At 42.3% G+C, this 20,900-nt stretch overlaps 1 protein-coding gene across 1 annotated transcript in view; it reads right to left on the bottom strand.

Annotated features, from left to right (window-relative positions):
- LOC142095483 (uncharacterized) overlaps positions 1-20,900 on the bottom strand; it is a 65,976-nt gene that overhangs the window by 30,476 nt on the left and 14,600 nt on the right. Inside the window, 6 exon segments of the mRNA XM_075178427.1 lie at positions 7,895-8,028; positions 10,423-11,973; positions 15,078-15,189; positions 15,321-15,418; positions 15,536-15,665; positions 15,667-15,684. Coding sequence (XP_075034528.1) covers positions 7,895-8,028; positions 10,423-11,973; positions 15,078-15,189; positions 15,321-15,418; positions 15,536-15,665; positions 15,667-15,684 — 2,043 coding nt within the window.

Below are 20,900 nucleotides of genomic sequence, written 5' to 3'. Positions count from 1 at the left end.
AACAGAACAGGAGCAGGTTAGCAGCAGCCAGGAACAAACAGATGAACTGCACAGAGCACAGCTAGAGGCAGGTGTTTAAAACAGTGCAACAGGTGCAGTTTTAATTAGGCATAATGCAAGGAGATTAACTCCTTCAGGCATGTAGAAGAGTTCAGGAACAGACCAGCAGCACCTGTGGTGGATTTGACGTACTGCTGCCACATACAAATAACAGGCAGAGTTGTAACAATTAGTGAGTTATTACATCACCCCTCTCCAACTAGTTACCTTTGCTACGTGAGATTATAAAATCTGAACAGAAGATCAGGAAGAAAGTACTACTGGGTAGATGTCCAGAGACAAAAGTGAATTTTTTTTCACATAGTTTTCATTGACTCCACTCATCTAAATCATTCATACACCATCAATACTGCAATATTTAATATTGCCCTATAGATGTGGCTCTGAACCCCAAACTGCTTGCCGTCCCAGCCGGGGACCCCTGCCCTGCCGTCCCAGCTGGGGACTCTCCAGAGTCTGCCATTGAGCCTGAACGCCCAAAAGCTGCTTCTGAATCGTCAGACCCTCCTCCAGCCTTCTTTGATGGAGACCTGAAACAATTTGCTTTAATCCTTCAACTTTGTATGAAGCAATTTGAAGAATTTCCTGCATATTTCTCAGACCAATTTAACCAAGTTGGAACTATTATCATGAATTTCAGAGGGGAGCCGCAGACTTGGGCTTTTTCCCTTCTCAAATCTGATGATCCCATTACCCACAACACCATAGACTTTATAAATGCAGTCTGCCAGAAATATCTTCCATCTCCAACCAAGTCACCTGAACCAGTTTTCTCTGTGCCACCTCAATCACAACAAACCTCAACCTTGGTAGCTGGCTTTTTGGATATATCACCATCCTGCAATAAAAAGAAAAATAGGAGGAAGGGAGCTTGTTTGGAGCGTCTGGAATCCGCTCCTTCAAGGGGGGGCTATGTTACAACTCTGTCTGTCATTTGTACCTAGCAGCAGTACCTCATACCACCAGAGGTGCTGCTGTTCTGCTCCTGAACTCTGCAACATACCTGAAGGAGTTAATCATCTTGCCTGAGGATTAATTAGAACTGCACCTGTCACACTGCTTTTAATACCTGCCTCAAGCTGTGCTCTGTGCAGTTCATCCCGTTTGTTCCTGGCTGCTACTCCTGCTCCTGTTCATTTGTTGTATACCTGCTGGACTGAGCTTCTGTGTATGACCCCTGACTGTTTCTTGGACCTTGCCTGCTTGCCTGAGACCCCGAATCATTGACCTGTACTTTGACCACGCTGTTTTGCCTGTTGCCCTGATCTTTTTGCCTGACTTCTGGACCTTGCTTATTTGCCTCATCTCAACCTGGCTATTTGGATTTATTGTCTGATCACTGCTTGATCCCTGGACTCTGTCTGCTCTCCTGGACTGCCTTGTGCCTTTTGGACTGGGGTATAATTTATTTTATCAGCACCTGTCATTGTTACTATACAAGTCTCTTTAGGAAACCTGTTCTAACCTGTGGATCTTTTGTTTGTGTATTTACTTTAATAAAGACACTTTGCTTTACATTTTTGTTGCTATTAGTAAATACACTGGGATTCATAACACCTGATAGGGTCATTTAGCCGAATACCCCTTGTTTACCCAGTAACTTAGAGTAAGGTAATAAGTCCCACCTAGACAAATACCGTGAAAATAAAAAAGAAGTATTTATTGCTAAACATTCACAAAAACAATTAACAGTAGGATGCATTAATTAGCAGAGTATTGCACACAAAAAAACGCATGGGAAACGTACTTAACATACTCACTTGTCGATAAAGGATGTCCTTGAGCTTATTGACCTATTGATGGCTCTTCTGGGGAAGCCTGTAATTTATGGTGACGGAGGTGAATGTCCAGGTCCCCTGTTACCCATGTTTTGACACATTCCCCCCACCCCCTTTTTTAAAATTTGCTACAATCCGCCTGTTCCTTTCCTGCAAATGCCATACAGATAGACCATCCACATCCACATTTGAAGCCTTTGCTATGTCAAATGGCAAATTGAAATGTTTACAGTACTAGGCTCATCTCAACAATTGTCCCCCGATCCCCGTTGTAGCCAGCTAAGGGGTCAATCACCACTGAAAATTCTCACCCATATAAATAGGGCTGCATTTTTTGGGGGAGAGCCAGGCACTCTTTAAGTCACGGCATAGGCTATCTCTCAGGACTGCAATTTGCATGAAAAAATGGAGTTCAAGCCCGTCTTCACCCAGGCTCAGTCTCACTCCGTCTGTACTTCAAGGGGTCCGTTTATACCACAAATTGCCTCTGGAAGTTTGGGGTAGTCACAACTGGGGCACAGGCAAACTCTGCCTTTAGCTCTTGAAAAATCATGTCCCACTGTCGAGTCCATGTGTGGGTAACTTTCTTTGTTGTTAAGTCACTCAGTGGCTTGAGAGTGCTGTACTGGGGCACAAAATTACAATTGTACTCAACTCTTCCTCCACCAACCCGGTGCCCAGGTATTACACCTCCATTATACCAGTACCTTGATGACCTGGCTCTGGCGGTCCTCCCAGGTAACTACTGAATCTAGCTATACTATCTAAGGAGGCCTGGATTGAATCCTGGCATTCTGCCAAGATCTGAAGATCTGTTCTCTGAAAACCCATCTATTTAGGCAAGCTTATAATATTCCTCAACAATCCTCTTAATATCCCTAGGGTACTCTATTACCACCCTTTGCACAGTTCACACAGGACAACAACCCTCTGAGCCCCTAACCAATATTGCTGTGTGACTGGATGATATAACCCACTAAGCACCCTTTACACTAAGCAATATGTAGTACTTAACCTCATGTATTCGATTCCCATTGTCCTATAGATTGTAAGCTTGTGAGCTGGGCCCTCTTCCACCTCTGTCTGTATTACCCAGTATTGTTTTATTACTCTGTTTGTTCCCAATTGTAAAGCACTACAACATTTTCTGGGGCTATGTAAATAGTTGATGATGATGATCTGATTCATACATTGTTGGATTGTGGCCAGTGCATTTTTCATCATGGGCATCTTGGTGTATTCAAATAATCCGAGCATGTTCATGAAGGCTGACTGCCCTGTGGTGAGAGGTATTTGCCAATTTTCCTTACTCAAACCTTGGGTGGAGATATAGCAGTCCCCTCCCTGCTGTTCCAGAAAGTCATCTATCCTGGCTGGGGGTAACCTTCAGTTATAAAAGTGATTATGGATCTTTTGTTGGGACAGAGTGACTCTGGGCTATGCAATACTGGCAGGCATCAGACATATATATTGTAAAACTTGTGTCATTGAAGATACATCAGAAAAGGTTTTCCATGAAGCACTGCATTAAACAAGGAGTGGAGGTGGGGTAAGACATGTAAACCCATCGGAGCCTGTGAGTTTTTGCAGATTTTTGGTCTTTGATAACTTGAGCTATTTCTTCTATGGTAATTTCAGAACTAAGGTGCTATGACAATTGGTGGGAAAGCTTCCGGAGATTAGCTCTGGAGAGAAAGTTTCTAATGAGCTCTTCTTGTGAGGCTTGCTCGAGAATATTAATTGTGGGATTCATCACAAATAGTCTTGGGGTCATAGGTGTGTTGGCCTGTAGCCAGAAGCCTACAGTGGAAGTTTCATTGGCCGTTTGTTCAGAATAAAATTATATTGACCCCCTTTAAGTTGCAGATATCTGATTTCAGTTTATGTTGATTTTCAAGTTCCTGGAGCTGCCTAATTAACTTTGCCTGGTTTATCGTTCTTGGATCTAAAGGCCAAGCTTATCAGAAATTCCTGTGACAATGCTTTGTGATCCGCCCATGAGATAGTAAGGAAAAAATGTTCAGTTTCAAGATCTTGCAGTTGTGTTTTAATTGCAGCATTATGAAGTAGAGATTAGTTAATTCTTTAGGTGGAGGTAGGAGGGCGGGAAGCTACATCAATCAGGATGAATGAGATAGGGAGATGATCTGACCTCTTTTGTTAATGGTTCTTTGTGTATGATTAACTGTATGTTTGTAATGATTGCAGCCCTCAGGCTGAAGAGTGGAGCACGACATAAACAATAACAGTGTATATTCTGGGATAGAGTCCAGGTATGGCAGGAAATGCATGAATTCACCATATCTGAATAACAGGTAAAACACAATAAGCAGCAGGACAATTCATAGGAGGAACTGATCACTTACAATGCTGGAATTTAGCAGACACAGGTGAATTATCAGAACCTAATTCTGGAAGATGCATACAAACTGTGAGCTTGAGATAACGGTAACCAGCCAGGACCAAGGACACAATGGAACAGAACACTGGATTGCAGAATGTCCAAGCACAGGAACATAGATCAGAATAGCAGGAGGATGAAACATAGCAGAACACTGTTTATGAGTAACAATGACCAGCAAGGTACAGGGTGAGCGGAAGGAATATATAGTAAGAGAAGCAGGCGCAGCTTATTAAACCAGGCAAAGCGCAAATGTCCAAAGTTCACAACAGCAGCACCTCTGGTAAAAAAGAGGTACTGCAGAACTAATTCAGAATAACAACTAACACTTCATAAGTAGCACAGGAAATAGAACTTTAGGAACTCAAACAGTGCCTTGGATCTTGTCAGACAGATGGGCCACAGGGGAGGATCTATCAAGGCTGGTATTGAGAACTGTGTTAATGTTGTCTGCTATTATAACTTCTCGCTTCTTGGTCATAGAGAGTTTGGCACCTAGTTTGGAGAAGAATCTGTGCTGGTCCTGATTAGGTGTGTAAATGTTCTCCAAAGTGCAAAGAAGATTGTTTAGTTTGCCAATTAGAATGAAGAACATGCGTGGAGAGCTATATAGTACACTCTAGTGTGTGATTCAGTGTGTAGGCACTAAGAGAAATTAGTGTCTTGGAGGAATACTACGTCTCCTTGAGTGCTTTAAGGGAAAAGAGAGTTCCCTTTTCTGGAGGTTATTAACAATATATAAGACTATTCACAGGAGCTTTAAATCTTCATCAGAAACTCTTGCTAAAGGAGGGGAATCAGCTTTGTGCTTTGTATATTTGAACTAACCTATACAGGTGAGGGGTAAAGAATTTGGGTATGGTTACAAGAGGGGGGGGGGGGAAACCATATGGTGGGGAGAAGACAGGACCTAAAGTGCTGGAAGGGCAAATCAATATGCCAGCAAGCAGCAGATTATCACCGAGCATCCTATACAGTTCAGAGAGTGATCTCTTGTATTTGGACCAATTAGGCTAGCATGAGGAACATCTAAAGTTGACTGAGGGGAAAGTGACCTTAAAGCTGTCTGAGAAATAGGGGCGATCCCAAAAGATGCAAATATGGCATACACTTTAAACAGGAATACATTTTAAACCTAGTCATAGTCTAATTGTCGCCCATTTCGACTGTAAATCAGCAAAAGGTAGAACACCTGATGCATCCACCAGTGGCCGATACAAGTGACCTCTGCCTGGATCCAGCGATGGAAAGACTGTTTTGTGAGGCCGGGGGGGGGGGGGGGGGGGAAGTCTGGGTTGTCGAAGAGTGGTGTCAAGGGTGAGTATTTTGTTGAAATGTCTGTAATAGTTCGTAGCTTAGACCATTTTGTCAGAGTAGGAGAAATTGTTGGGTGTTTGATGATAGGGAGTGAGGATTGCCAAGGAGTGAAGTTAATCTGTGTTCGTAGTGTATGTCCCTCAATCCAGACCCATTGTTTATCTAATCCCCCTCTTGTCCAATCGAGAACCCTATTCAACATGACAGCATCATAATAAGTAGAGAAATGCAGTAGATGTAAACCACCAGCATATTTGCTTCTGTAGAGGATATCATGTTTGAAGCGGTGTCTCCGTCCTCTCCAAACAAAGTGTCGTATAGCCCTGTGTAATTCATTGAACCATGAGACGGGGATGTGAACCGGAATCGTATGTAGCAGATAAAGAACTATAGGGAGTAAGTTCATTTTCACTATATTGTCTCTACCTATCAAAGTAAAGTCCTTCCAGAGCCAGTCTCTCAAATTGTTCCTAATGGCGGTAGTGATGGGTAAGAAATTATCTGCGTAGATCTTTGAGACATCGTTTATAATCACCCCTAGATATTTGAGTTGGGTAGGATGCCAGACGAAAGGGAAAGCTGTCTTCAGACCTTCAACTACTGCCAATGGCATTAGAATATAAAGGGCTACGGATTTTGAATAATTAACTTTAAAGTTGGAGAGTTCTCCAAACATGTGGAATTCAGACATTAGATTTGGTATTTAAATTACAGGGTTCGTGAGGACAGCAAGAAGATCATCTGCGAAAAGAGCAAGTTTAAAGTCTTTGTCCCCCAGCTTCAAGCCAGAGCTCTGCCAAAGCCTCCATACACAGGATAAAGATCATTGGGGACAGAGAACAGCCCTACCTGGTCCCGTTGGTGATGTTAACGGGTTCTGACAAATCTCCATTTACCCAGACACTAGCCGTTGGGTAGAAGTATAACGTTTGGATCCGTGCCAGGCTCAAGGGACCCAAGCCCAAATGATTGAGTATACCCATCATGAAATCCCAATATACCCAACCGAACGCTTTATCCGCGTCAGTGGATAACAGGACAGTCGGGATTTTAGTGGATGTTGCACACTGAATTAGGTCTATTATTTTTGTGGTGTTGTCTCGCGCCTCGCGGCCTGGAACAAAACCCACCTGATCTGAGTGAATTATCTGAGGTAAGAGTGATTTCAGCCTATTGGCTATAAGTTTGGCATATCATTTTAAATCCACATTTATCAATGATATGGGTCTGTAGCTAGGGCATAAGGCTGGGTCTTTTCCTTCTTTAGGCAATATTATAATATGGGCCATCAGAGAATGACATGAAAAGTGGGATTGCGCGGATATTGAGTTGAAGGCCTGGAGCATAAGTGGCATTAACTGTGTTTTGAATGTTTTGTAATATGATACTGTAAAGCCTACAGGGCCTGGGCTCTTCCTGGAAGGTGTCACCTTAATTGCTTCCTCTAGTTCCTCAGAAGAGAAGGGGGCCTCCAACATTTGTATATTCTCTGCATCTAGTTTGGAAAAGTAAATTCTGTTGAGGTACTTTGCTATTCGTTCCTGTTTACGTGAACGTGCTGCTGAGTGTGAATCGCTAGTGAGGGTATAGAGTTTGGAATAATAAGTGTGGAATGCCGCGGCTATATCAGACGAGGTGGCACACAATTTCCCGGTATCTGATTTGATACGTGGTATGTACAATTGTGCTCTTTGAGCCATCAGGGCACGCGCTAAGAGTTTACCAGGTTTATCTCCCCACTGATAGAACTTATTACGGCATTTACAGTAATCCAACTTTATTTTATCATACATCAATTTATTTAATGCCTTTCTAGTTTCAGCTAGCTCAGCTAGGGTGTTTGTCTCCTGTGAGGCTTTATGTCTCATTTCTAGGGATCCAATTTTCTCAAGGAGGGTGTCTCGGTAAGTGATATTTTCCTTTTTCCTAAGCGTACCTAACTGTATAAGTTGTCCCCTTATGACGCACTTGTGGGCTTCCCATAGGGAGCTTTTAGATATGTCAGGAGTGTCATTTAATTGGACATACTCGTCTATTTTCGCTTCAATTTGGGCTTTGTTACAAGCGTCTTGGATTAAGAGTTCATTTAGTCTCCATGTATACGGTCTGCGTCCGGCTGGGGTAGTGAGAGTGACATGGAAACTGGGGCATGGTCAGACTATGTGGTCTGACCTATCTTGACTTCTTTTAGTAGAGTTAAGTGAGTGTGGTATAGGAAGAAGTAGTCCAGTCGGGAATAAATTTTATAGGGATGTGAGAAGGAAGTGCAATCCCTTTCCATGGGGTGTCTAAACCTCCATGTATCGACCAGCTGGTGTTCGTGCATGATACGCCTCACCTTGCGATGTGCTTTTACAGAATATCTGGCTGCCCCAGAGGAAGCGTCAACAGCAGGGTAGAGAATCCAGTTGAGGTCACCGCCTAGAATGATGATACCTTCCCTCAAGGGATCTACTTTGTCCAATATGGTTTCTAGGAAGACAGATTGATTACTGTTTGGAACGTAAAGGATTGATCAGAAAGTAAAGGATTGATCAAAGATCTTGCATTTCAAAACTAAACCTCTTATTTCACCAGCATTAACCTGGTTTCGACTGAGTAGCGATCACATCTAGCGGTCGTAAGTTATGAGCAATAGGAGATTAATACTCAAAAGTACTTTGTTTATGGGTCAGTTTAAACTGGTTATTCGATGGGAAGACACGTAGGCAAGAGTTGGAGTGAGTTGCCCCCACCCTTGGAGAAGTGATAAAGTGAACTGACCTATGATCAGCAGTCTACTAGAATATCATTAACCCTGGACCATTGAAGACCTCTCTTAGTGTTATCTGTGCATATCTGTGACATCATTTTTGTTCAAACTGCATATAAGCTCCCTGGGCCAGTGTTAAATCTCTTATTGACTGCAGACTACAATGCTGAACATGGACTTGGGCCCAAGAAGAGCTTGAGTAATGTAATGTATTCAGTTTATACTTTCCTGTTTATTGTTACACCTTTTATGCCTCATCATGGTTTTGCTGTAAATCCTGCTATCTTTTGCTATTAAATCTCTTTGTGTGTTGGAACTACAATAATAGCATTGGACAATGTTTATTGGTAGCAACAAACCGAATATTACATCTTCTTATCTTCGGCCTCAATTACCCCAAAATAATCCATAATGGCTTGAAAAAAATTCTGTTCTCCAGCTCAAAGAATCCAAAAATAAATCCACCTGAACAGGCTTGGAAAAGCAAGAAAACAATATCAAACAACGGAACTTAGTTCTTCAAGGTGTTGGTTGCAGTAAAATCGGAGGGGGGCTTTATTCTACCCAGATTTCGGGGCGACCAGCACTAGGCTGGCAGCACTAGGGTTAATAGCAATAGGAGGGGGAGATCCCACGCATTTTTTTTATTAATCTATATTTTAACACTTTAGAGAGCTGGTGGCTAACTTAGACTAGCCCCGGAGCTGGAGCAAGAGGTACAGGCAAAGTGGAAGGTTACCTCCATGGTTGTAGAGATTGGTACGGCCGTGGCTGTGTGCGCTGTAGTTTGGCATGCCCACACTGTACAGTGACTTCAGCCACACACCTCTTTCACGTATGGGGTAATAACAGCCCTTTCATTTCGTTAGGGCACCGAATAAGGGCTGTTTTACTGGACGTATCTGCCGGTTCTGACCATGCGCAGAGTGATTTTGTGGATGATACGCTCAAAACCAGCAGATACGTGCCGTACTGAATCAGGCCCAAAGTCTATTAGGCGGTATTATACTCTGGATCAACTCTAAAAAATGTTCCCTACTTCTAGTCCAAACTGCTGGCGGGACTGTAGCCACAGGGGAACAATGGACCATAATTGGTGGATTTGTAATGTCCCCTTCTGAGATAATGTCCATAATATCATTAACTCAATGGAGAGAATTCATTTTGGCACAAGGTGCCACAATGTGTCTCCAGAACAGTCCATGGAGACACATCAGCGGCTGAGTTTCTTCTCAAATCTCTGCTAATTTTCCCTTACGTCTTATAAAAATGTGAGAAGAAAATGGGCAGAGATTCTGTACCATGGTGGACGGCATAGTGTGCCGGAGATGTGCCCTCAGACATCACTGCCAACTGAATTGTCCCCAATGCTGGAAGAAGCAATACCTAAAGATCCCTGGACCTTCTTACTCTCTTGTCCTCCCCAGGATGTTACATTACAAAGCCAAACATCAGTCTTACATTTTTAGCAGATGCTAATTTGCTGATTGCCAAAAATTGGAAACAGCCAGCCAACCGTTTAGAAAGTGCATTGTTGGTTCCTTTTGAATTGTCACTTTTATCAATTACAATTGTTTAACTTACTTTATGGATATATGACACATTGTCTTTCACCTATTCTCGTACCTTTTTCCCCTCCCCATCTATTTCTCCCCCTCCCCATGTCATAACAATAGTTTAAATATTTTTAGTTTTATTGAAAATATTTATTGTTTATTTTTGTTTATCCTGTTTCCTCAATAAATAAAAAATAACTACTTCCAACCTTTTTATTAGAAGTTGCAAGACATAAAATCAAGAGTCAATACCATCCAAAATATGTACAAGATACAATAAATAAAATCATAACTCTAACTTGTTTTATGCTAAACCTCTTACACCAGAAAGTTAAGGACAGGCAGATACTTAATATCTATTTTGCAAGTAAATACTAGAGAAAACAAATTAAAAATGAATAAAACAATATCACATAAGGTGCTGGATTAAACTTTTGTATTTAAATACAAATTGGGAAAGAGATTAATGCAAGGTCTGTGTCAATGCTCAAAGAAATATATTTTATCTAAAAAGATGTTTTGCTGAGAAAACAACTTTCACTTTCGAAATATTTTAATGTGTGTGAATTATCTGATGTCTAACAAGAAGTGATTTTTGTGTAAAACATTTCCCACAGTTAGAGCATAAAAATGGCTTCTCACGTATGTGAATTCTCTGATGATTAACAAGGGTTGATTTCCGTGTAAAATATTTATCACATTGATAACATGAAAATGGCTTTTCACCAGTATGAATTGTCATATGTCTAACAAGTTCTGATTTATGTGTGAAAGATTTTGTACATTCAGAACATGGAAATGGCCTTTCACCTGTGTGAATTATCTGATGTTTAATAAGTTCTGATTTCCGTGCAAAACATTTCCCACATTCAGAACATGTAACTGAGTTTTCACCTGTGTGACCTTTCTGGTGTTTAATAAGAGATGATTTCTGTGAAAAACATTTCCCACATTCAGAACATGAAAATGGCTTTTCACCTGTGTGGGTTCTCTTATGTCTAATAAGAAAAGATTTCCGTGTAAAACACTTCCCACAATCAGAACATAAAAATGGCTTCTCACCTGTGTGAGTTCTGTGATGCATAACAAGGGTTGATTTCCGTGTAAAATATTTATCACATTGAGAACATGGAAATGGCTTTTCACCTATATGAATTCTCTTATGTGTAACAAGATCTGATTTCTGTGCAAAACACTCTGGGCACTCAGAACACAGAAATGGCTTTTCACCTGTGTGAATTCTCTGATGTTTAGTAAGTTCTAATTTTCGTGCAAAACATTCCCCACATTCTGAACATGTAATCAAGTTTTCACCTGTGTGACCTTTCTGATGTTTAATAAGAGATGATTTCTGTGCAAAACATTTCCCACACTCAGAACATGAAAATGGCCTTTCACCTGCGTGAGTTCTTTTATGACTAATGAGAAATGATTTCCGTGTAAAACATTTTCCACAATCAGTGCATAAAAATGGCTTTTCACCTGTATGAACTCTCTGATGATCAATAAGGGTTGATTTCCGTGTAAAATATTTATCACATTGAGAACATGGAAATGGCTTTTCGCCTATATGCATTCTCATGTGCCTCACAAGATCTGATTTCTGTGAAAAACATTTTGCACATTCAGAACACAGAAACGGCTTTTTACCTGTGTGAATTGTCTTATGTTTAAAAAGTTCTGATTTCCGTGCAAAACATTTGCCACATTCAGAACATGTAACCGCGTTTTCACCTGTGTGAGATCTGTGATGTTTAATGAGAAGTGATTTCTGCGTAAAACGTTTCCCACATTCAGAACATGGAAATAGCTTCTCCCCTCTGTGGATTCTCTGATGTACAATAAGATTTGATTTCTTTGTAAAACATTTACCACACTCAGAACACTGATATATTTTATCACCAGTTTGATCTATGCTATGTATAACAATATGTGAGTTATCAGGACAACATTCCTTATGATTAGATGGATCAGATGATATATCTGCACTGTGAGGTACTGGATGTATATTTCGGGTAATAGGGCTTTCTCCTGGAGAATCTTGTGTGATGTCGCCATCTAGAGGTAACATGCGAGGCGCCGGCGAGGTATTCCCACTGCTCAGCCGATCTGTCAGATAGGTACATGTCATTTTTCACATTATCTACCAGGACTGGTGAGGTCTGATTATTATACATCACAAACACAGTCTCAGCACAATTCCTTTTAACACAAGTTAGAACCTAAGTGAAACCACAGCCCACACACTGTCAAAGTCACTGCTACCACTTGGAAATTAATTCATGAGATATCCCTTAGCGATGCTCTCAGGCTCCTCACTAAGCATTTATCACTCACGTGTAATCTTGGACAATGTTATAAAGCAAACAGCACTCTAGCAGACATAGGGTTAACACAGTCAAGCAACCATTACTCTACAAGAAAGGCTCGCAAATTCATTTAGAGCATCTATAACACAAGTTGTTTAGTATTATTATACATTTACATAAAAATGACACACTGTCTTTCCTAACTACTCAATTTCTAAAAAGTAAAGGAGAGCAGAGTAATTCCAGATAACCGCACAATTTTTATTAGCCAAGAGAGTGGAGCAAGTGACAACTTTGCACTCAGGGCTGTAATCTATTTATATTGGAGTTTATGCACTATTATTTCAGCTGCAATTTCCAACCATTGCAGTTGTAAATGTATAGCAAAATAAAATGTGTGTTTCAGGGCGTGGCTTAGCTTCTAAGGAGACCAGACGTGGATTCTGTGTGCTCCTGCGGCTGTGATCTAAATTCGCTTTCATCGCCAAGCGATCCTAGAAAGCAAAACCATCTGCTGTGCTCACCCCCCTGTGCCTCTTAGACCATCTCTGGGGCTGAGCTGCGGCCTACTACTTGCCAAGGCGACCTGAGACCTTCCGGACACCAGGTCTATCGGGACAGTAACAAATCCTGTAAGGGGCCAAATCTCCCCAGACTGTGCCAGCTCACTACCTTCCAGAACCCTTGGGAGAGGAAGAAGCCAGAAAGATGTGGCTCTCTATTCCCTCCGAAATCAGTGAACTCCTGGAGCTCCTCCGGTAGTGGGGAACTGTCCCCCTACTCTCCCTCAACCAACCACCTTGAAGACGCTGGTTTCCTCCTCGAAAAATGAACCCCAATTTCTTCACCCCTTCCTGACTTTGGTCATAATGTTATCCACTGGTGGTTCCATCTGGAACTCTCTGCTGCACAGGACGAGTGCCTGCACCCAGTGAGCATCCGGCCTCTAGACGCTGAAGACTGTCACGGCACACACCACAGGTTGTGCGGCGAGGTTTAAAATTCCACCTCTCCCTTACGTCTGCTGGGACTCTCCTTCCCCAAACCACAGAGAGGGCAGCAGTACTGAGTACTCATGGGACTAGAGCATTTCAGGCACGCCACATCACAGGCACAGAGAGAACCTATTTTCTCACCACCAATCAAAGGATACATGTCAGTAGCATTGGAGGTATTTTCCCTATACTTTGCCTCCCCCATGCCACAAGTGCCCTCTGGGTGAAGAAACCCACAGTTGTAGACGTCCTGAGTTTGGAATAGACCTTGAATCCCCGCTCTAGATAGACTTAACCCCAGAAAGGTGCGGAGTCTAACGGTAGAGAGGTATTCACCAGGGATCCCCGCAAGGGAATATGGACTTAGCTGCTCTCTAGCCGTAGGTCGCGGTCCTCTAAGGGGGGTAAGAGCAGGGTAAGATGGAGCAACAACCTGTGGCTAGAGAGCAGCTAAGTCCATATTCCCTTGCGGGGATTCCTGGTGAATACCTCTCTACCGTTAAACTCTGCACCTCTCTGGGGGTACGTCTATCTAGGGCGGGGCTAACACAATAGCCACAATAGCAGTCCTCGGCCTGTTTTCTGTCTATTGTGTTTGAATTCTGCACTCTTTCATACAATCCTCACGAGGGAAGACTTAACCAGTGGACAATGCCCCCAGTTGCCATACTGCTTTCTAATGTAGCCAATCCGATCGAGCATCTGTGGGATGTGCAGTAAAGACAAGTCCGAGCCATGGAGGCCCCACCTCGCGACTTACAGGACTTAAAGGATCTGCTGCTAACGTGTTGGTGCCAGATACCACAGGACACCTTCAGAGGTCTTGTGGAGTCCATGCCTTGACGGGTCAGAGCTGTTTTGGCAGCATGAGAGGGACCTACACAATATCAGGCAGGTGGTTTTAAAGTTGTAGCTGATCGGTGTATACTGCTGGCTATAAAACTGCTTTTCCATATTATACTCTCACCTACAACTCTTCCGTCACCTACCAGCTCTCTCCTTAAAGGAATTGTCAGTGCATGAACCCATTACTAACATTTTACTAGTCCATACAGGGTGGGAGTAAAAATTGCTCCATATGATGTTTTCTATTAATCCAATATACTATCTGTTCTAATTAAGAGCCTGATGTTGGTTATTGGCTCCAACAATAGTATATTTAAAGTTGGACTCTCAAAAAAACTATATTACTCGCTTCCGTGATAACCAGGTTACGATCAGGATGTGGGTCTGTGACATTTTATCTACTATATTAATATATTTTCTTATCTGATTTTGAGGACTGTTAGAGTGACTAATACATGACTTTTTCTTAATAGATATTGGTTTCTGTGCAAGTGATACGACTGAAACCAGGCGTACTTATGAGAAACACAGGACTTGAATTAGCCAAACCTGTGTTGGCGCACCTTTACTGCATTTGGGCTACATTCATCCGCCTCGTCCCTCAAGTTGTAGGCAATCGAGTCATTTGCGTTCAGACATGAAGTATGCAGTTGTGGTTCATTGCTCTAATGTTTGTTTTGCAGCATACTCAGAGCTATTTCACGCAAGATACAGCAAACAGTGTGGGGAGGAGACCGGTTAGATCTCTCAGTTGCTATCACACAATAACATGATGTGAGAAGGAGACCAAGGGATATATTTACTAGACCACGGGTTTGAAAAAGTGGAGATGTTGCCTATAGCAACCGATCAGATTCTAGTTATGATTTGTTTAGTACATTCTACAAAATAATAGCTAGGATCTGATTGGTTGCTATAGGCAACATCTCCGCTTTTTCAAACACGCAGTTTAGTAAATATACCCCCAGGAGCTGATCGGGGCTGATGTCTTCCGATTCCCCCACCTTGTTGTAGTGACTGAACAAGGAGAATATGTGACTATTCTGTATTTAGTGTTTATTACCTGAGCTGATATCTGTAGGGATTTCCTCCTCCTTACACTGTTGATCACCCCTCACATATGTCTTAGCTTCCCCTTTTACATCTTCTACTTTAACATCAGTCATGTCTTCACCCTAAATAGTCCAAAATGTCCAAAGAATTGAGATTAAACAGAAGAATATCAGTGTATATGACCCACACAGCTTATATACAGATCATACAGTGCAGAGTCACTTTGGCATTTGGTTACACTAGTTCCGTTTACCTGATAGTCCTGTGGGATACTGTGATTTTCCTCTGTACAATCCTGGGAATAAAGAGGACTAGGACATCTCTCTGGGGTATTTCTGTTACTGGATCCATCTGTAGGAAACACACAGTGACTGAATACATTGTTTATATGTGATTATCAGATGATGTGTATATAGGTGGCCCTCATAACTGCTCTCTCCTTTGCTATAAATGAAAGTCTCCTCTTACCCAGAGATATGAGGGTCTGGTGATTCTCCATCATCACATCCTTGTACAGATCCTTGTGTCCTTCTAAATACTCCCACTCCTCCATGGTGAAATAGACAGTGACATCCTGACACCTTATAGGAACCTGACACACACAATGATACAGTCATCACCCAGACACATCCCTGGTGTTACTGTATAATGTCCCATTCCCAGCAGTCACCTCTCCAGTCAGCAGCTGAATGATCTTGTTGGTGAGTTCTAGAATCCTCTGGTCATTGTTTCTCTCATGTATCAGTGAGTGAGGTGGAGGCACCGTGATGGGGCTCTGGGTCCTGCTCAGTCCTCCTGACACACAGGGACGGCTGCTGGGTGACTCATGCTCACCAGATGTCTTCTTCACTACTGTATAATCCTGTGTATTGGCAGATTAACTGACAAATATCACTATACACATTCCTATAATTCCTCACCTCTTCAGTCATACCCCTGTTTTATTAAGAGATAATAGTTATGTCACTGTGATATTCCCTCTCCAGTTAGGTCCTTGTTCTATGAATAGAGATGGCACAATACCGGGTTGACTGTTACTGACTTTCGGGTATCCAAACGTTTACAGTGACAACCCACCCTCGCCAGTGCGGCACTATCTGGGGTTACACATTATATCTGGGGTTACACATTATATCTGGGGTTACACATTATATCTGGGGTTACACATTATATCTGGGGTTACACATTATATCTGGGGTTACACATTAGCCTATCTATCCCCAGTGCTGTGAGGTGATTAAGAATATATGAATTTTGATAGGTATCTGTAATACAACAAGGGAAGCTTTATTATAACAATATCCGCCAAAAGGGCTACAATCACCAGATAACCAGATAACGTATTATCTAACCATACAGTGCAGTTCACATGAAGGGAATATGAGAGAGCTACCCAGCTACCTGAGCACAAGCCCTGGGTCTTACCTGGGATGGCCGTAGGAACCTTGGGCTTGCTGCCAGCAAAACAAGGGTTAAGCTTTAGGCAGACACACACTGGTGCGATTGCTGTCAGGTTTTTTTCTAAGTCCCGAGAATGTGTGGCGTGTCAATGCTTCTTCCTCTGTAGAGCCAGCCCAGCGGAAATTGTCATCTCCAGCCAGTACTGGCAAAAGTGAACCAACCCACTTTTATCCCCAGGTTTTGGGTTATATATACACAGGACATTTTTAAGAATAGTTCTCCTTGTACTAGGGAGAGAGGTACCCTCATTATAAACTAGTGCCTTGAACCTGCCTGTCCAACACAAGAGATAATAGTGATATCACTGTGACACTCCCAGAATCCCTCACCTCTCCGATCAGGTTCATACTTTATTAGTAGAGATAATAGTGATGTCACTGTGATACTTCCAGAATCCTTCACCTCTCCAGTCAGGTTCATACTTTATTGATAGAGATAACAGTGATGTCACTGTGACAATCCCAGAATCCTTCACCTCTCCAGTCAGGTTCATGTTTTATTAATAGAGATAATAGTGATGTCACTGTGACACTCCCAGAATCCCTCACCTCTCCAGTCAAGTTCATACTTTATTAATAGAGATAATAGTGATGTCACTGTGACACTCCCAGAATCCCTCACCTCTCCAGTCAGGTTCATACTTTATTAATAGAGATAACAGTGATGTCACTGTGATATTCCCAGAATCCCTCACTTCTCCAGTCAGGTTCATACTTTTTTAATAGAGATAATAGTGATGTCACTGTGATACTCCCAGAATCCCTCACCTCTCCAGTCAGGTTCATACTTTATTAATAGAGATAACAGTGATGTCACTGTGATATTCCCAGAATCCCTCACTTCTCCAGTCAGGTTCATACTTTTTTAATAGAGATAATAGTGATGTCACTGTGATACTCCCAGAATCCCTCACCTCTCCAGTCAGGTTCATACTTTATTAATAGAGATAACAGTGATGTCACTGTGACACTCCCAGAATCCCTCACCTCTCCAGTCAGGTTCATACTTTATTAATAGAGATAACAGTGATGTCACTGTGACGCTCCCAGAATCCCTCACCTCTCCAGTCAGGTTCATACTTTATTAATAGAGATAATAGTGATGTCACTGTGACACTCCTAGAATCCCTCACCTCTCCAGTTAGGTTCATACTTTATTAATAGAGATAATAGTGACGTCACTGTGACACTCCCAGAATCCCTCACCTCTCCAGTCAGCAGGTAGGTGATCTCCAGGGTGAGGTTTAATATCCTCTCAGTCATCTCGTTCCTGTCCTTGTCCATCCTCAGTGGATCAGTGAGGAAGTGGACTGTGGATCTTGTGGAGGAGACAGATCATGAGGAGACGTCAGCACAGAAGATCCTGTAATGCAGTAAATAAGAAGAATGTATCCTATAAATTAATGGATGTATGACAGATTTAAATAACCCGACCGCTAAATATGTTGCATATAAGGTAAAATAATGCTGCTGATGTAATAAAAACTGAAACTAAATCAAATACAATTTTTTTATTGAATCACGCTGTCCCTTACTACCATGGAATCCATCATTGGTTGGAGTCAGCCGTGTAAGCTAGCACTCACATAGATGACACTGAGAAATATCCGCCTGCATTCTGGATTAATATTAGAGTGGGAGGATACATACTCCCTGATATTGTCAGCACCAGGACAGGCAAGCAGCATCAATGATCCTCAAGATGTCCCCAAACCCACATGGATGAACGGATGGGGGTCACCTCTGCCTATAAGTGGATCAGACTTTCCAAGAGACACTCAGCTCAGTAATAATAACAATAATAATATCTAAGCCGAATAATAATAGTAATAATTATCCTCATCATCATTTATATATCAAGGCATTATAACAAATCACACAAACATACATAGAAACAGAACAAGGACATAAAAGATTGATGAAGAAGGTGCCAACATGAGACAGAGGGTACAATGGGCTCTACGCAGAAGAGCTTACAATCTAGATTAAGAGGATAATGCTAAGATAACAGGAGTTACTGGGTTGGTATGGTAGCTGGTAATGTGTCGTGTAACAGGTAAGGGTAAGGGTAGATAGGCTACGAACTGGATTTTAAGGGAGTACTTGAAATATTAAAGGTTGGGGTAGAGTCTGGTCAGATGGGGTAGGATAAGAAGGGAGCAGCACAGGAGAAGTCTTGGAGGAGGGAGTCAGAGAATAAGCGAAGCACAGGTCAATGGCAGAGCTAAGAGGGCGTGAGGTCAGATATGTATTAGGGTAAGAAGTTGGTCAGAGTTTTGAAGTTGAGGGCAGGTAGCTTGAATTGGATTCTGTAGGTTATGCGGAGCCAGTGTAGGGATTTGTAAAGTGGTGAAGCAGTGGCATGGTGAGAAAGAAAGACCCGTCTGGCCAAAGCATTTAGGACTGCTTGGAGCAGTAATAGACTGGAGAGGGGGAAGGCCAGATAGGAGGAGATTGCAATAGTCAAAGCAGGAGCTAATGAGAATGGATAAGGGTTTTAGAAACATCCTGAGTAAGAAAGGGGTGTATTCCCGCAATGTTTTGAAGGAGGAGTTGACAAGACAGCGCAAGGGACCGGATGTGTGGCATGAAGCTGAGGGCGGACTCAAGGATGACACCACGGCAGCTGGCATGGGGGACCGGGGAGAGGGTGATGTTGTCGATGATGAGGGGACTTGAGGGAAAAAGAAATATTAGAAGGAGGAATGATGATGACCTCTATTTTGGACATGTTGAGGTTTAGGTAGCGTTGGATCATCTAGGTGGAGATGACAAAGAGGCAGAACACACGAGATGAATGAGAAGGAGATAGTTCAGGGCAGGAGAGATAGATTTGGGTGTTGTCTGCAAATAGGTGTTAGTGTAGACCAAAGATACAAAGAGTACATTAGTGCACCTAGATAAGAGATATATAGGGAAAAAAGCAAAGGGCAGAGAGACTTGAGGGACAGACAGTGAGAGTGTAGGGGAGGATGTGTCAGAAGTAGAGAGACTGAAGGAGCATTCAAAATAGTAGTAGGTGGACAAGGAGGGTGTAGAAGGTGGGATGGCTGATAATAATAATAATACACACTTGCCAACTCTTCCTGAATGTCAGGGAGACTCCCTGAAATAGGGGTGATCTCCCTCACTCCCTGAAGAGTCTGGCATTCTCCCTGATTCTGAGCCAGTACAAGATGTGTTTGGCATCTCCATCTGTGGCATAATGACATTGTTCAGAAATTGAGTCCTATGTCCATGTGTTGATGCCTATGGAGGTGGCCATTTTCATGGAGACCAAGATTTAATCAAAGACTGACAGGTAAGACAACATGACTTCAGCAATGGAGACAGAAATGTAAAAGACACTTCAGTCTCTAGAGATTCATTAGCTTCTTTTCTTTAACGCATAGATGCCTATTCTCCCGGAATGTCCAGGAAACTCCTGCATTTCTGGGAGACCTCCTGGGCTCCTAGGAGTGCAGGGCAACCTCCCAGTTCTCGCCCCCGCAATAGATAAGTGATGGGGCGGGGCTTAATGACGCAAATATTACACCATCTTAGCCCCACCCCCTGCTGTAATTGGCCAAAAATTGTGACAATCGTTTAGGGGGCGGGGCCAAAATAATGTGATTTGTCAAACCCCTCTCCCGCACTCCCACCTCCACTGGGATCTCCCTGAAGCCAAAGAGGAAAAATTGGCAAGTATGTAATAATATAATAATAATAATAAAAATATGCCACTGTTGTAACCTCTTCCAGGAGACACTAAGTTCAATAATTATAATAATAACTCCAGCTATTGCCTCTCAGTTCAATAATAATAATAACATCAGAGTAATTACCTCTTCCAGAAAATACTCAGCTCAGTAACACAGATCCTGCCCATCTGTCCTACAACAGGAAATAGAGAGAGGACAGAGCAGGGCATTGTGGGAGTTGTAGTCATCTAATCTGTATTATCGGAATTTATGAGAACAGTTTACAGAATTCATATAGTTACAGTGGCGGGCCACATAAAAATGGCCGCCGCAATCCGTTATCACCCTAGTGTTTATCTGTAGATGTCAGAGAGATATTGGTGTAGTTGCAGCGAATAAGAGACTCTGACCGTGTCATCTTCTTGTCCGTTCTGGGGAATAGCTGGTCCACAATAAAATGGGCGCCACTCTCCTGCACTAAGGACATAAAGTGATTGAAACATTTTCCACTTGGAGTTTTAATTTTATTTAGTGTTTATTTGTTTTCCAGGTTGGTGTTGGTGATGGTTTATATAGGTTGCTGCACATTCACTGATACAGAACATGTGATACCATGTCACTGACATATAAGCTAATGTTTCAACATGTAAGTATTTAGGGGTAATCTAGTAAACGCAGATATTACAAATGATT

This window comes from Mixophyes fleayi, chromosome 6, assembly GCF_038048845.1.
Source record: "Mixophyes fleayi isolate aMixFle1 chromosome 6, aMixFle1.hap1, whole genome shotgun sequence".
NCBI lineage: Eukaryota > Metazoa > Chordata > Amphibia > Anura > Limnodynastidae > Mixophyes > Mixophyes fleayi.
Note: the sequence above shows the minus strand (reverse complement) of the source record. Positions and strands in the feature narration are given on the sequence as shown.